Consider the following 16,280-nt stretch of genomic DNA (forward strand, 5'->3'; position numbering starts at 1 on the left):
TGGGAAAGCCTGACAATCGGCCTCAAGTGACAACTTACATGGAAATGGGTTAAGTTAGGCCTCAAAAGCCATCAACAGGCAGACCTGGGGGTCAGGGTGCAGCTGCAGTATAAGGCCTGGGGGTGGGAAGCTTCAGTCATAAGGGCTGAAGGGCACAGCTGGGGGGGCCCATCCTAAGTTTAAAAACTTGTAAGTGACCCCAGAGCTTGCCTTATGAGGACACTGGCCCCAAAGCCCTAGGGACCCACTGTAGAATCAGAACGGCTAGGAGTGTGGCAAGGTCAAAGCCAGGGGCACCTCTGACTGACCACATGCGTTCACGTAGCAGCTGAGAGTGGGCAGGACGCAGGGGCCTGCTCTGATCGGCCCAGCTGCACGCTGGGGCAGCTGCATCTGCTGGAGGGCTCTGGGGCTGAGTGGAGGGCAGGGAAGGCTCCCCAGCCCTGGGCCTGGAGTGGGCTGGAGGGTGAGGCTGCCCCGGACGCTGGTGCAGGGGACGTGGGAAGCTGGAGAACGGTGGCTCACCCCAGGGTTGGCACTGAGATAGGGGACTGGGGGTGGGAGACATGGAACACAAGTTCTGGGAAGGCCTGGTAGGATCTAATAGCAGTGGGCCCAGGTCTGGGGAGGGCTGGGCCCACACATGGGGAGGTGCCCCTTCTCCCCAACACACTTGTGTGAATAGCCCCCCAGGCTGCAGTATTCCAGCACACGCAGGGTAAGCACACATGGGGAGGGGCAGGCAGCCCAGTCCTAAGAGGTACTAACAGCCCAAAAGAAGTAATCCCTGATGACAGACATCAGGCGCCAGGGCCTGGCAGGCAGGGAGTGAACCACCATGTGTTGTGTTGGGCCACATACGTGACACCGTTTGCCAGTGCTGGGACAGCAGGGAGGGCTGTGTGGTACAAGTAGCCAGCTGCACAGGTGGCCAGGAGCACAGCCCACCCTTCCCCGAGCCCGTACCCCCAGCCACAATCCCCCTTGCAGGGACAGGATGAAGCCCACACTGCCAGCCCACAGAGAGGACCAGAGACAGGCTGGAACCAACAGTTTATTGAGCTCCCCTCCCCTCAGGTCTATCCCAGACGCTCTCTGCCAGGGGCATCACAGACCCAGGGGTGTGACCGGCACTACCCCTGCCCCGCTACACCGGCAGCCCGTGGGAGGATGGCTCCTTGGGACCGGCCACGGCAGAGTGGGCTGGGGCCAGGAGAGCAGGCCCAGCCAGGCCTCAGCGTGGGCAGTTAACCAGTAACCACCCTAGAGGTACAGTGAATTCATTTGTCTTACAAAAAAAAAGAAAACAAGAAAAAACTAGTATGAAAAATCTCAGTAGTGTCCCAGCACTCAGAGTTTAAATATAAAAAAGCGATCATCAGAAAACAGTTAAAAAGACAAAACCAACAAGGCACACCTCCAGGGTGGTGGTCCAGGGGCGGGGCCAGCCCACCCCCACGGAGGGGGGCCGGCGTCACTGCAGGAGGCGGAGTCCCCAGCCGAGCAGCAGCGCCAGCACCAGCAGTGCGGACAGCACCAACTCGCGCCCTGGGGGGGGCAGCACCTGCGGGGTGAAGGGGGCAGAGGTGAGGACCCCAGCCTGGGACCCGCGGGCCCATCCTACAGCTGTCCTGTGCCTGCTGGACACCAGGGCGAGCCAGGCATGGGTAAAAATGGGGTGGGGGACACAGGAGCCCCTCACTTAGAACTGGAGGGGTGTGGGGCAAAGTGACCAGAGGGGCACCGGAGGCACCAGAAAGGGGCCCTGGGGACACAGCAGAGGGTGGCAGGCCAGCCCACCCAGGGGCTGCTGTCTGCTGGGGACTGGTATGATGGGATGAACTGGTGTGAGGGACAATCAGCGTGCAAGGTGGGGAGGAGTGGGGGAGGGCAGGTACGTGAGGAACCAGCTGCATCTTTCTGCCAGATGAAGTCACTCCTGACAGAGGGAACAGCATGTACACAGAGGTGGAAGTTAGCAAATGCACTCAAGGGACTCGTGCATCAGGCAGTAAGCCAGGAGTCTCAAACCCAAAAAGACCTTTGGGACCAGGCAGTAGTAGAAATTAGTGAAGCATACAAGACAATAGAGAATGGTGGGGACTGTGGCAACCAGAGAAGGCATGACTGCTCCAGACCTCACCACATGCAGGAATGTAAGTCAGGGTCGTAAAATCTCAGGGCTTACTTACCCAGTCCCTGAGGGTCAGGAGGCTCCAGAAGCTTATGTTCTCCCTGAGGTTAGTGAGACCATCCGTAAAACTTCTAAGAACACCCCTCAGGCCTGCCTGGTTGTAGGTGAAAGCCAAACTGCCGTGCAAATGGGGGGGAACAGGGCCATTACTGCAGGCCGGGGGCAGAGAGAGCCTGTATCTTAGGTGAGAGTCGTGGGGAAAAGAGGGCCTGTCCCCTCCACCCACTGCCGTCCTATCCCCCTTCCCTGGGTGCTCTGCCAGGGAGGGCTACTCCCCATGGGCCATTTCTGGTCCCGAATTCATCTGATTACTGTTTCCTCCCAGACCTGCCTGCCGGCCCTCTGGAGCTTGGCCTTGCGTTCTGGAGCTGCCTTGTGGAAAATGCTCCACTGTCCACAGGCCCAAAGAGGCAGGTCCAGGGGAATGGGTCCTTGCCGGAGGAGCTTGTTTTCATAGAGGCCCCAGCTCCCCAGGGGAAAGCTGGGGACCAGGAGACCATGTCAGTGTTCATCCTGGTCTCCAGGAGTGAGGTTTCCACATGCCCACTTTGAGCAACTCAGTGAGATGATGAGAACCTGGAGGAGTGCTGGCAAATCATGGAAGCTGAGCATCAGCAGGTGAGATGCCTCCATACAGAAGGCTCTGCCGGGCACGCAGACAGCCCCATCCATGCTCACCCAGCGTTGCCTCTTCTCTCAGGCCAAGACCCTCTTGGAAATTACTGTCTTAGCTTGGTGAGGGAAGGAGAGAAGGCACCTGGGTTCTGCTTGGTCTGCTGCCCAAGCCCAGAGGGTGAGGCGGCAGCGGGCAGCTTCTGGAGCTGGGGACTCCCAGGCTGGACGGGGGCTGGTCACCTGTACGTGGCCATCCGTGGCAGCTCAGCAATGTGGGGCAGCGTCCATCTCACTTCCATCTCGTCCCCAATGAAGGCCAGCCGCATGGCCATGTCATCACGGTTGTCACTGTGGGGAGGGCATAGGGAATTAGGGGTGTGGTCGTGCCAGGGACCCCACGCCCCTGGCCCAGCAGGCCCCGGGTTCAGGAGGACCACAGGCAGGCGCAGAGCACGGCAAGGGCTGGGAACCCAGGCCCCTCCTCTGGCTCCCACTTTGCTTCAGAAAAAGCCAGCGGGGTCCCATGCACAGGGGGGCTCCCACGCGGGGAGGGAGACTGCCCTGGGGGCCCGTCCCAGCTCCTCTCGTGGGAGGGCAGGGGCTTTGGGATCTGGCCTGCACCCTCGCCTGGGGCGGGTGGCAGGGACACCTCTGCCTCGGTGAGCACTGGGGCAAGGCAGCCTCCCTCCCCCATCCCACGACAACCGAATGCCCTGGGGAGTCCTGGGAGGGGGCCCCCCACCTGGTGGGTTTGGTGGAAATGTTGGCAAAGATGGGAAATGGGGCTGGGCAGGCGGGAGTGCCCCCTCGGATCACTGCGGCCGGCTTCCTACGTGGGTCTCAACCCTCCTCATAGGGAGGGGCTCTGGCACCTGTTCCCCGGCCCCATCTTGAAACCACCTGTCGTCATCACTCCTTTCACAAAGGAGGGGCTAACTGGTCCCTGCCTGCACACCTCCCTACTCTGACTGGAATCCTTGGTGAAAATGGAGGCATACACACCGCCAAGTCTCACACGCTCCCCTCCCGTCCTGGCATGTGGGCACCTTCAGCCCTGCTGACAGGGGTTTGCCAACACATTCCATCCCAGTGATGGCAGCCAGGCTGGGAATTCCCAGGCAGGTAGGCCTCCCAGGGACCAGGAACTCCAAGCCCCTCCCAGCCTGGCCCCAGCCACCTGCCCAGTCTCCCCAGGGTCCATGCTCTATTCCAGAGGCAACGTGCTGGGTCAAGGCCCCACCCCTATCCCAATACCTGTGGGACCCTCAGGAAATCACTGCCCCAGGCTGCATGGCCCCTGCTGTCATCTACAAATGGAGCAGGAAAGGGTGAGGGAAGGCAGATTTGGGGATACCTCCAGCCCTAAAATCCCAATCCCCAAACCCAGGACCAAATGGTTTAAGAACCCTGAGGCCTAAAGCAAGAGGGGAGCATCCAGAACCCTGGGGCCAGTCCTGGGAAGATCCCCTCTTTGCTGCCCTAACGCCTGGGGCCAGGAACTATCTGAAATGGCTTCCTCAGGCCCCTTTCCTAAAATTGTATCCACCTCTTAAGAGGCCTTGACAAGGTGACTGTGGCCACGAGGAGCAGGACGCATCCCCTCCTGAGCCTGCTTGAGCCATTCTGATGGCCAGAGTGGAGCTGCCCTGCCCAGGGCACTGGCTCTGTGACCACACCTGGGGGGTCTGCTCCAGAGCCCTGCCTGGGGAACCCAGGGCCGCTCCTGTGAGCACGGCCCAGAGGCCACTGACCCGGAACGGCAGTGGGCGGGGCCCAGGGACATGCCTGTACAGGGAGGACCCGGGATCTTCATCCTCCATGAGCTCGGTCATGCCAGGGACCTCCAGAGCTTCGGGGCCATGCTCACGCAGGAAAGTGTCCAAAAGGAGGTCGCTGGAAAAGGCTCCTGCTTGAGACATTTCTTCTCTGGGGGAAGAAGACACACACTGACTGCATGCCCAGAACTATGCACGCACTGTCACCTTACCTCTGCTACCTGCCGGCCCACTCTTTCTCCCATGGAGCCATCATCAGCCTTCCCCACTCCAGCGCCCCAGGACATGAATTCTGCTGCAAGCTGGCTGTGTGCCTCTGGGGAAATCACCGTGCCTCTCTGTTCTCTGTCATACAACTCTAAAGCCAGGGATTTGGAGATGGTTCATAAGGGCCCTTGTCTTTTCTCTTTGTATAAGAAAAATCAAGAGTGTTAAGTATCAGACAGGCTCTAATTCTGGCCTTCAGTTTGGTTAGTAAAAAAACCCAGGCATATGGGGTACAGCTGGGCTCCGCAGAAGAGCAACTCCAGTACTGCCTAGCTCAAGTGCCCACCTCTTGTCCGCTCTTCCCCTTGGGCAGAAAAGGCAGATAAGCAGAAGGAGGAAAAGTCCTCCACCATCCCAATGCCCAGAGGGACACTGCTCATCTTCATCTTTTTCTAAACACATATGCACATCACACACCCTCACATGAACATTCTCAAAAGTGGGATCACTCCTTACATAGTGTTTTATAACCACCTTTCTTCACTTGACTCTCTTGGCAAGACTGATGTTTACCTTTCTACTCCCCCAGGTCCCTTGTAACAGAACTAATTTCCTTGTGGGGGCGAGGGAGGCCTGAATCCTTCTTCATCTGAGTCAATCATGATGCTGTTTCTCACTTTCCAGCATGCCTTGCAGCTGGTGGTAAGCATGTGACCCAGTCCTGGTCAATGAGGTCTCAAAAGTCTGAATGGGGAGTTGAAAGGAAGCAGTGACAGCCTGGGCAGCTCTTCTCCCTCCTTGCTACCTTCAACACAGGAGTGAAGGCTGGAGCTACAGCAGCCACTTTATGACATGGAGGTATTAAGCATAAGGCTAACCAATGTGCTACGAATATAGAGCAGAGAGGTGAGAGCTTGGCTGTCTGATGGCATTGTTGAACAACTAAAAAAATACATGTCACTGCCCACCTAATTGTCTAAGAAAAAATAAAACCCAATTGTTCAAATCACTATTCACTGAGTTTCCTGTTCCTTGCCACCAAAGGCCTTCTTAACTATTACAATTGTGAATTCCCACATCAACAAATGCTTACATCATCACTTGTCATAGCTACTAGGATTCTGTGACCTGGTTCACCATCATTTACCCCACACCTCAGATCTAGAATATAATGAAGGTGATGGCTCTGGAGCTAAATAAAATCAGTTTTCTCATGGGTAAGATGTCAGTAGCCCTTCGCTTGGCTATTGAGAATTAAATAAATAAATCTCCTTCCAGTATTTTCAGCACAGCCAGGAGTAGGCACTAACCCTATGACCTTTGTACTTCAGCCCAGTATTTCCTTACAGTAATGTCCTGGGTTTTTCTAAATTCCTAATTTCCCCACGTTTGCCTGCACTGAAGCAAGAAAGGACAGAGCCCCCAAGTCTCCGCACTCCCCAGGCCAGGGCGTTCACCCCTGAAGCAGACCAAGCGGAACAATGCAGGCAGGCGCCCTGCGGGGACACTGAGGCTGGACAGGAGTGTGCCCACCACTTGCTTCCAGCATTAAAGGGTGAGGCTGGAAATGCAAAGGGTAGAGGTCAGTTTCGGATCCTCCAGGTGTCTCAGGGCGAGTCTAGACAGTTTATTCCAACAACGCGTCCAAGCTGCACACAAAGAGAAGGCTGCTGTGACGCCATCAAGGGTGCGGACAGGCATGTGGGGGTCTGGGGCACTCTGGCCTTTGAGAAAAGAAACCACATAAGGATGGCATTGTTCTAGACAGAATCAATGCCCAGAATTGGCATCACAGACATGGAAAGGGAGGGAAACAGAAGAGTTTTACATCTGTTCTGGATGAAAGTCCAACACGAAAAGCAGCTCCAGCAGGCACTGGGACTGGAGTAAACACAGCCACAACCGCCACACAGAGCCTGCGGCCTAACATGTGCCACTCGCACCTGTCAGGACAGCACCTTCCCTGGGGCTGAAAGGAGCTGTCAGGTCAGATCTGGTGGGTGGAGGGAGGGTGGCCCCAGCACCCGGGATGGGGGCTGCCACCTGCTGAGGGCACCTGCAGGCAAAGTGCTGAAAGCACACAGGTCCCAGGCCCAGCGAGTCTGTCAAACCATCAGGCCAGCGCACCCGGACAGGGAGGGACACAGCAGCATTTCTAACTCTAAAATACTGTTAGCTACTTAAATGCCCAGCACAGGTAACATTCTGGTGCACAAAGCTTCACACATTTGTTCCCAGAATGCATGGTAGCAGTTAAAAGCTCTGAGGTGAATAGAGACCCCTCTGCAACGCGAAGTTTCAACACTTCAGAAAAAAGTACAGAACAAAACCAGTATGGTTTGAAGCTACTTCTATAGCTGGGGTTGAATTCTATCCATCTGCCTTTCAAACATTGGGCTGCTGCAAGTGGCCAACCCCGTCCCCAGGATGAGCTCCAGCCATGCGGCCCCTTTGGCATTAATACCATGTTCCATCCGCAGTGTCGCTGTCAATTTCATTTGCTTAAACAGAGTAAGGAGATGTAAGGGGCTGGCGGGGAGGGGGCAGGGGCTGGCACTAGCAGAGTCAAGAGGACTTACCTGGATTTAAGTTAGACAAATTGAGAAGATTATCTTAGCAAGTTAGAGGAAACCTCTAAAAGAACCCAGCAGAAGAAAACATGATTAATTTCAATAAAAGAAAAGGGAAGATTTTTTTAGGAGATACGAACATTTATATAGAAAACCCAGAGAATCACCTATTGAAACTACCAGGAGTTTCAAGGTTGCCAAATACAAGATCAAATTCAAAAGCCAGTAGCATTCCTACAAAGCCACCAGAAAATATAATAGAAAATACCTATTTACAGAAATACAAAGTTTTGCTCAGGAATGACTCTAATAAAGGATGCTTAAAATCTTTATAGATAAAAGTTTGAAACTCCATAAAAGACATAAAAGAGCCAGATAAATGGACACAACTTTCATGGACGGGAGGTTTTAACACTGCATAGATTATAAGCAGAGTGAGTGTGAGTGTGTGTGTGCGTGCATGCGTGTGCATGCACATGACACGTACCAGGCCCTGGAGCCTGCAGCTAGTGTGCCATTTAAGGAACTGTGACTGGCGCTCTGGCTGTCATCAGGCTCCCAGTAGACTTCGTGTCAATGCAAATGGCCATTTCTCAGGGAAAGCAGCCCCAGACCTCATTTGCATCTACCCCCCTGACCCCCCCTTCTCCTCCGACCTGAGCCCCGTCTGCAGGGAGCTATTCCCTTCCCGGAAGAGAAGGGAAGTAGCCCCGGTCCTTAGCCCCTTTGCCCTTGTGCCCATGTGCCCATGCCCTAAGATTCTGACTGACACTAGCGGAGAATTGCCAGCCTGCCCTGGGCTGGCCTTGGGGCTCTAGATCTGAGAGTGCGAGGACACACGGGGTGCGGCACGGAGCTGGGGGCAGGGTCCCTGCGGCAGCCTCCCAGCTGCCTGCCACCCCGGGGGAGGCCAAGCGCGGGCCGCCTCCTGCCGGGCCTTCTCCCGTCTGTGTCCAGGCAGCAGCCTCAGATCTGACCCGGTCACCACCCCACTCAGCTCCCGAGGCCCCTCAGGAATTGTGCTGCACCGCTACGGGGCAGCCCTCTTCTCCCTCTGGCCACCTCAGCCCTGCCACCCCAACTTTGGCCCCCGTTCCCACCACACTTAACGCTCTGTGACCGTGCGTGGGCAGTGCCTGCCAGCTGGCCACCCTGTCTGCTCTGACAGGCTCACTTCTACTGGTCCCCAAAGAACTCAATTCCGGCATTGCCCCAGGCCTCCGGGCCAGGGTGGGGGCCTCAGGTGCTCCCACAGCCCGGTCTCTGCTTCCTTTTCTCCCCAGCCAAGCACACTAGCCACTGCTGTCTCTCCCTCTGTGGTCGTTTGGAGCCTGGGCTCTGCAGCCACGCTGGGGGGTGTCCTTGGGTAAGCTGGCCTCCGTGTGCCTCAAGTTTCCTTACTTCTAAATGAGGGTATTAGTAACACCTATTTCACGGGGCTGGGGAGTGACGTTGGGAGGACTAAATGACAGAATCCATGTTAATGTATCTGACACAGAGTAGCAAGTAACAAAACAGGAACTGCCATTCTTATGGTTCCCAACACATAGCACAGAGCATTTGTTGAATGACTAAACAAAGTTTCTGCAGCTGCAGATTCAGGAACCTGGACTGGTTTTAAGCATCTATTTTTTTTCCAGTAAATTTGCAAACAAGTTTTCTTTAGGGAAAGGAAGGCACACACAGCCACGTGTCCCCACCCCGGCTGCAGCCCACACACTTACCCTCCTCCACACTCAGTGGAAAAACCAGCCAGGAACCCTGTTTTACTCGAGGTCGGGATGCAAATCTACCCTCTGGGCAGAGGAGAGCACCGCCCCCACAGCCACGAACACACCTGTGGGGCCTGCAGTGACGTAGGCATGCCCCCACACACACTGGGATGGCAACAGCTGCCCCTCTTCGGACAGTGGACCCTCAGTCTCCCCAAGCCCAGCCTTGCCTGCTTCCCTCCCTGCTCCCAACCTTGCTGTGTCCCTGCACGCTTCGCAGCAAAGCAGGAACAGGTGACGACAACCTTGGGGCTCCCACAATGCCAACTAGTCCCCGGAGTCCTGAGGGCCAGGCCAGTGGCTGCTGGTGAGCCCACCTTTTCCCATCCACAATGGTCCCAGTCGCCAGCTCCGCCGCCACCTGTGAGGGGGGCAGTGCCCCAGTTTACAGAGCCCTCGGTACTCAAAGCACCCAGCGCCCACTCAAGCCAAAAGGCCCTGACCTCCGCGGGACACACCCAGGTTCCCCCCAGCTGCCACTGCCAGGACCAGGACAGTCAGCCGACTCTGGGCCCAGCACAGGCAGGGCTCTCCTGCGTGGCAGTGTCCCAACCTCCAGGGCTGCTAAGATTAGACACCACTGTTGCCCATTGTCTGCCACCTAGCAAGGGCTCCAAAGCTCATTAAGGACTCACCAGCCCCAGAGAGGAGTGGGGGACAGTGCCCCCTCACCCTCACCGTCCACTCACCCTGCCGTGCAGCAGCTGCCCCTGACATCTCTGGGGGTCACTTTGATGATTAATATGTCCCACAACCACAAAGGTGTATAACCTTTGACTTCTGTCTCCTGCATACACCCCTCCCTGGCAGCCCTGAGGAAGATACGCAGTGCGCTTGTAGGCACTGGTGTGGCCAGACCCCAATGAAGGCACATGGCTACGTGAAGTCAGCAGGGACAGAAGTCTTCACTGTGTCAAAATGAAGACCCAAAACAGACAAATACTTCCTTCTGCACCAGTCATCCCCTGAAGGAGAAAAGCAATTAGTAAAGAGAGGAAGGAGATGTCTCTGGCACCGAGGTGGGAAGTAGACTTAATTTTTACTATACATGCTTTTGTGCTCTGGAATTTTTACTATCAGGCATGTGCTGCTGGTGCTGCTGATTCAAAAAAGTAAGCAAAAACAATTGCTTCAGATTAATAGCTTGAATTTGTCTGAAATGGTGATGTTTGTTTTAAAGGTCTATTTCTGGAATCAAGTAACCACCCCCTTCCCCGTCCACCCATCTTGCGGGCCAAGTCCAGGCTCCAGCCTCCAGGTCAGGAACCTGCAGGTAGGATCCCCACCCTGTTTGAGGAGGGCAGGGCTCACTTCCCTTCAGTGATGGAGAAATACCTCAGGGGAAGGAGGCAGGAAGGGGGGAGAGAAATGTAAAAAGAAAATTGGAAAGTCACCTGGGCAGGTGGGTGGGAGTTGTCCAGTAATTTGGAAAGTGGCAGCTCGGAATGGACCCCTGGAGCCGCCACCTCTCAGTCCTGCTCTGCCCACCACAGAGCGCAGGTGCCGGCCGGATCCACCTGGAATCCAGGTGTGGGCAAAGCCATCCACTGGGCCACGGCCAGCAGTCCAGTCTGCGCTGGGCTTCCGGCTGCTGGGGCCTCCAACAAAGGCTGCCCTCTCTGGGCCGGGGCTCAGTGCTCCCGGTGACCCTACATCCTCTTTATTTGCATCTACAGAGCACAACCCCCCTCCAGAGAAGGGGATGTTTGTCCCATTTCACAGATGGGGGGCTTGGGAGGGTTGAAAATGGAAATTCAGAGCCTCTTCGCCATACAATCATGCTAACCACCCCCAAGCTCCAAAAATAGACCCTCCTAGCAATGCAGGTTGATCTACTTGTAGACAAACCAGGGAGGCAGCCTTGAGAATTAGAAAAATGTCATGTTGTGAGGCCTGAAATGCTCAGTAGTTTTCACTAAATTCAACAGTAGATGGAACATGCCTGCAGGGCACAGTAGGGCCCAAGAATTTGTCATTATTGGACTTAGCATCACGGGCAAGAAGGCAACTATGAAACATGCAGGTGCAGGAACAGCGTCCAGCACTTGGCAGCTCACCCTAGTGGAGGAAGGAACCTATCCCCTATTCACAGATGAAGAAACGGGTTTAGAACAGGGAAGGGCTGTCACACACCCGAGGGGAGCGGCTACGGCCTCCACCTCTGGGGACACACTGTCTCGACCACCAGAGTTTATTTGAGGTCACGGTTTGGTGGGAGCTGGTCTGGTCTGGTCTGATTCAGCACCAGGGCCTCTCTCTGGGCCTGGTCAGTAGCTCAGGAACGTTCGTGGAAAGAGTGATGCAAGACCAGCGCCCCCTCTTCCTCCCCAAACCCACGTTTAGGCAGGCTAGCCACTGCAAAAATGCAAAGTGCTGGGTCTCTGTGTAGCGCACAGTAAGTCCTGGGTAGCTGCTGAGTGACAGGAACACGTCTCACTGGCTAAGCACGAACATGGTGGGATGCCTGGTTCTAGCCCAGCTTGTCTGTGTGACTTTAGACAAAGGCCTCAGCCCTCTTGGACTCCCAATATTTCTTTGTAAAGCAAGTGTTGGGAGATCTTCTATGCCCTTTTCTGCTTAAATACCTATAAAAACACACTAAACTGTACGGGAAATGTAACAGACTAATAATTCTCTTGACTGATTTTGAAACTGGCTTTAAACCAGTTTGCTGTGGTCTGAATGCCTGTGTCCACGCCCCCTTCCACTCATATGTTGAAACTTAACTGCCCAAAAGATGGGGTCTTTGGGAGGCAATTAGATCTTCTGGGCTCCACGAGTGTTTAGCAATTACTCTTCTAAAGAGGCGCAGGAGAGCTCCCTCCACGTGCGAATACAGGAAGCCTGTGGCACCCTGACCTTGGACTTCCGGCCTCCAGGGCCCTGTGAGAAATGAATCTATGGCTTATGAGCCACCCAGGCTGTTTGACTTACACCAGCAACTTAAAAACCTTTAAAAGTATGTCTTTGAAATAAGTTCTTACTTAAGAAGTATTTAAAATAAATGAAGGACTGTGCGCTCTGCAGGGCCAGACACTGAAGCCTAAAGGGAGCCACGCGGCCCTCGGGGTCTCCTTTCTCCCTGGCAGTTTTGGGACGCCCTCACTGCTCTGCGGGCTCTCAGTCACCCACAGGGTCCTGAGCCCCCCTCCGGTCAGCCTCCATGGAGGCTCCCATTTCCTCGCTGGGTCAAAGTCCTCCACCCCCCACTGGACTCACCCCAGCCCTTTGGTGCCCTCAACCTCGACCAAACACCCTCCCGCTGCCTCCCCAAGGCTGTCTTAGGGGACCTGCTTCTTCCTTCAGGCCTGACCCAGAATCCACCTCCTTCCCACCCTTCCAGGCTAGAATTAATTGCTCTTCATCTGCACTGTCCCAGAACCTTTGATAAACAGACCTGGATTGGGCACTTAGCCCATTATGGCCTCATTAAATGTTTACCTGTCTGTCTGCCCCAGTGAACGGAGACAAGCCAGAGGAGACAGGCAGGACAATGCAAACCAGAATGGAGGAGCCAGGCTCACAGGAACAAGCAACTCCTGGCAGGGGGACCCTGGACTGGACACACTGTCCCCTTCGGAGAGCCCAATTGGGGTCAGCTGTGAAGAGGAGGCGGGTAATGTAGGCATGGTATACAGTAAGTGCCCACTAATGGGAAGCTATCCCTCACGGAGCCTGGAGCTTAGGAGGGGTGGCGCCCAGGCTGACCGCCTCGCCTCGTGGTCACGGCTGGGACTTTCCCGGTGCGTCATGGCCCGCACACAGGCACGCGGTTCTTTGTCTCACCTTGACAGAGCCTCTCCTGAGCTCCAAGCCAGTCACACAAACATCATCTCTTTAAAAAAAAGAAAACAAGGACTCTCTGCCTTAAACAGCCATCTCACAGGGCCCGTCCCCAAATGGCCAGTGGGCTGCTCTTCTTTCAAACTCGCACTTCTTCTCAGTCTGGGTGACCGGGTGTCTTCTCCCACCACCAGAAAAACAGGTTTACCATGCAGTGCCTGGCGAGGCCCAGTGGGTGTTTTGTGTTGTCACATCCTAATATTGACACTAGGAAAATCAGCTGCCCTCCCTGAGTCCGCCCTGGCACGCTGACCACCAGGCCTGGCCTCTCTCCCGCTTGCCTCGGGGCTGACAAGGAACGCACCGTGGACTTATTTGCTTACATTCTGTATTTCTCCCAGGGCCCGGCCCAACCAACCGGGGGGCAAGACAAAGAGACGAGGGAGCAGCTGCCCGTGTCCACTCCAGACCCACTGCAGGCTTCCTGGTGGCCCCACAGTGAAACCCGAGCGTGCCAGCAACTTCCTAGAAACGTCTTGGAATTGTTCTGAGCAAAAAGAAAAACAGCCGGACTCTCGTGGGATCCACTATGTCCGAGGCAGGGGAAGCAAGAAGCCATTAACTGTCTACAAACTTAATAGGTTCACTAAAAACAGGATGCTTTTCAGGGAGAGGGGAAAATACCTTCGAGGTCAGCTTCAAGACTTGCCAGTGGAGAGAACCCCTCCCCGGGAGCCTCTTCCAGTTATTAGAGAACGAATCCAGTGCAAAGCTGCGCTGACAACACTGCTGTGGGCTCTTCGCGGCTCAGTGAATCCTGCTTTTATACCTGTTGGCCACCGAAGATCACCTAAAACTTACAATAATTAACACGTACACAACTCCGTATCCAGCTTCTGCCCAGCGTGCCCAGGCCGTGATGGACACTGGGGGTACTCCAGTGAGTGCTGACATTTGGGTCTGTTCTTGTGGAGCTGCAGGCTGGTGTAAGTCTAAGTAAGCACAAATGGGTAATTTCACACTGTTCCTGGTGTCTGAAAACAGTAAAATAAGGTCCCAGGTCAGACAAACTGGTGGGAGGAGAGGAAGGGCTGCACCTGTAGATGAGGTAGACAAAGAAGCCTTCTTGGAGGAGGTGGCAAATGATCTGCAATAGTGAAGCAGGAGTCTGATACACACACACACACACACACACACACAGGGGCTATGCTAAGTGTATCATGTATCGTTTCATTTGTTTTAGGCCACACACCATCCCATGGAAGGCCTCATGGGATCCCTGGTACTTGGAGAAATATCCCTATTGAAACAGTTTCCCTCCAAAAAAAGATAGCCTGGCAGCCATCTTATCAGGTTGATTAAATATGTTCCCTGCCATGGAGGACATTCTAAGGCACTGGCTGGAAGCCCACACCCTGGGCACCAGTCTCCCCCGACACCTTTAGACACACTTTATGCCAGAAACAAGCAAAAATAAATTTGTATGACCTAATGTTGGTAAGGCTGGAGAAGCCACAGCTCAATCAATGATAGCCCCGGACCTTGAAGTTAAGACGGTGGGAAACCCCCAAATCCTGGGCAGAGAAGGGAGGGGCAGTGTGGAGAGATGAGAGGGTGGGGAGAGGCAACATCAGCTGCCAGCACTGGGGCCCAGGCCCAGCTACCGCCTCCGCAGACCATCTAGGACCAAGTGCCAGGCAGCACCAATAATCACCTGAAACGCGCCCCTCCTAAAAATTTATCCCAAAAGCATGGCCAGAGTAAGGATAAATTAAAGTGTTTACTGCTTCGAGGCCACTAGCAACCAAACCAACACTTGGGCGGGTGTTCTCCACACCTGGTAGAAACTTGATGAACCCATTTCACAGAATGAACACACAGGCTCACAAGCAGGGCAGCCTGTCTAAACTAAAACAGCACAGCTGGAAAGCGGCTGCGTGGAGAGTTTTGGCTTGACGTCAGCTCTGGGCTTTTAGGTAGCATTTCTGTTGCCTCTAGGAACTTAAGCCTCAGTTTTTCCCTCTGTAAAACGAGGCTTGTGCCCTGGAGGGCGGGCCAGCACAGAGCTAGCTCAGTTGTCCCTTTCTGAACAAGGGAAGGATGAAACAAATAACCCTCCCTTCCTGGAGAGCTGACGGAGAAATGCCAACCAGGGGCCGCGCCAGAGTGGAGCTCAGAAAGTTACTACAGAGCCAACATCATCCCGCCCCCGGGGCGGCTCACTCCGCGAAAACTGCAATAACAACTAACGGTTTGCGCGATTCGCACCCGGGACGCCAGAGCGCGTCCCCCGGGCGGAACCAGCCCGGTGCCCGGGGGTTCCTTGTGGCCGTGCGGGGCTAGCGGCGGGCCCCTCCTGTCACCGAACGGCACGCGCCCCGCGGCCCTGCGTGCGCCCGGCACGTCGGCGGCTCTGATCTACGAACCCCGGCGAGCGCAGCCCCGGACGCGCCGGCCTGCCCGGCTCTCCTCCTCCCCGCATCCCGGGAGGGAGCCCGGTGGCTCCAGCGCCCGACGCCATCTTCCCTTCTGGGTGGCTACCGGCCTCAGTGCCCGGGAGGCGACCCGAGAACTTGGGGGTCTGGACCTGGCGACGGGCAGGCGGCGTGGGGGCGGGCGCGGAGCGGTCGCCCGTTGCACAGACGCGGAGACTGCGGCCCGCCCACGGAGACCCGGCTGGCACCGTCGCCGGCTGGCACCTGGAACGGAGTCCCGAAACGTCCCCCGCAAGGGACACACTGACAACTGCGCGGACCGTATAAGACCGGGCACCGACCTTCAGCCGCTCGGCATCCAGGGCAGCACCCGGCGCCTACCTGCCGGGCTCGGCCTGGGCGGAGGGCCGAGGGCAGCGGGGTTGGGATCGCGGCAGGGCTGGGACTCACCTCGCAGCGGCGGTGGCGACTGCGGCGGCTTCCGGAGCCTGCAGGCGCATTGTGTGCTGCGGGAGCCCGCGCGCAGCCCTATAAGCCTTCGGCCCCGCCCCGGCCCGCCCCCAGGTCCACCTGCAACCGAGCCGCTACAAATGTGAGCTGTTGACTTGTTTACTGTCTCTACCTCGTGCTGTCTGCAAGCTTGTTTTGTCGCGTGCGCTGTTTTCCCAGCATGGCGTGCACACAGTAGGCTCTGAGCAATATTTGTGGCTGAATCCGCTGGCCGAGTTTGCGTGCATAATCCAGCATCTCCCCATGGATTGCCTTGCTTCGTCCTCAAAGCAGTCCTAACAGCTCGGTGCTTTTTTACGTGCCGTTTTACGGATGAGAAAACTGAGGCTGGGCGAGGCCCAAATAACTTTTGAATGACAGCATGAATTCAGCCCTCAAATATTCGTGCTCTTTGTACTGGTAGCTTCGGAAGCTGGGTT

At 55.7% G+C, this 16,280-nt stretch overlaps 1 protein-coding gene across 1 annotated transcript; it reads right to left on the reverse strand.

The window, feature by feature from the left end:
• Positions 1 to 1,041: 1,041 nt before the first annotated feature.
• Positions 1,042 to 15,954, reverse strand: BIK (BCL2 interacting killer). The gene is made up of 5 exons (XM_036931418.2): positions 15,802 to 15,954; positions 4,595 to 4,735; positions 3,050 to 3,157; positions 2,193 to 2,310; positions 1,042 to 1,564 (listed from the first exon to the last, which is right to left on the reverse strand). Exons 1-5 carry the CDS (start codon positions 15,849 to 15,851, stop codon positions 1,475 to 1,477), a joined length of 507 nt encoding a protein of 168 aa, XP_036787313.2. The 5' UTR covers positions 15,852 to 15,954; the 3' UTR covers positions 1,042 to 1,474.
• Between the last annotated feature and the right edge of the window lie 326 nt (positions 15,955 to 16,280).

The sequence above is a fragment of the Manis pentadactyla genome, chromosome 10 (genome assembly GCF_030020395.1).
Source record: "Manis pentadactyla isolate mManPen7 chromosome 10, mManPen7.hap1, whole genome shotgun sequence".
Taxonomy (NCBI): domain Eukaryota; kingdom Metazoa; phylum Chordata; class Mammalia; order Pholidota; family Manidae; genus Manis; species Manis pentadactyla.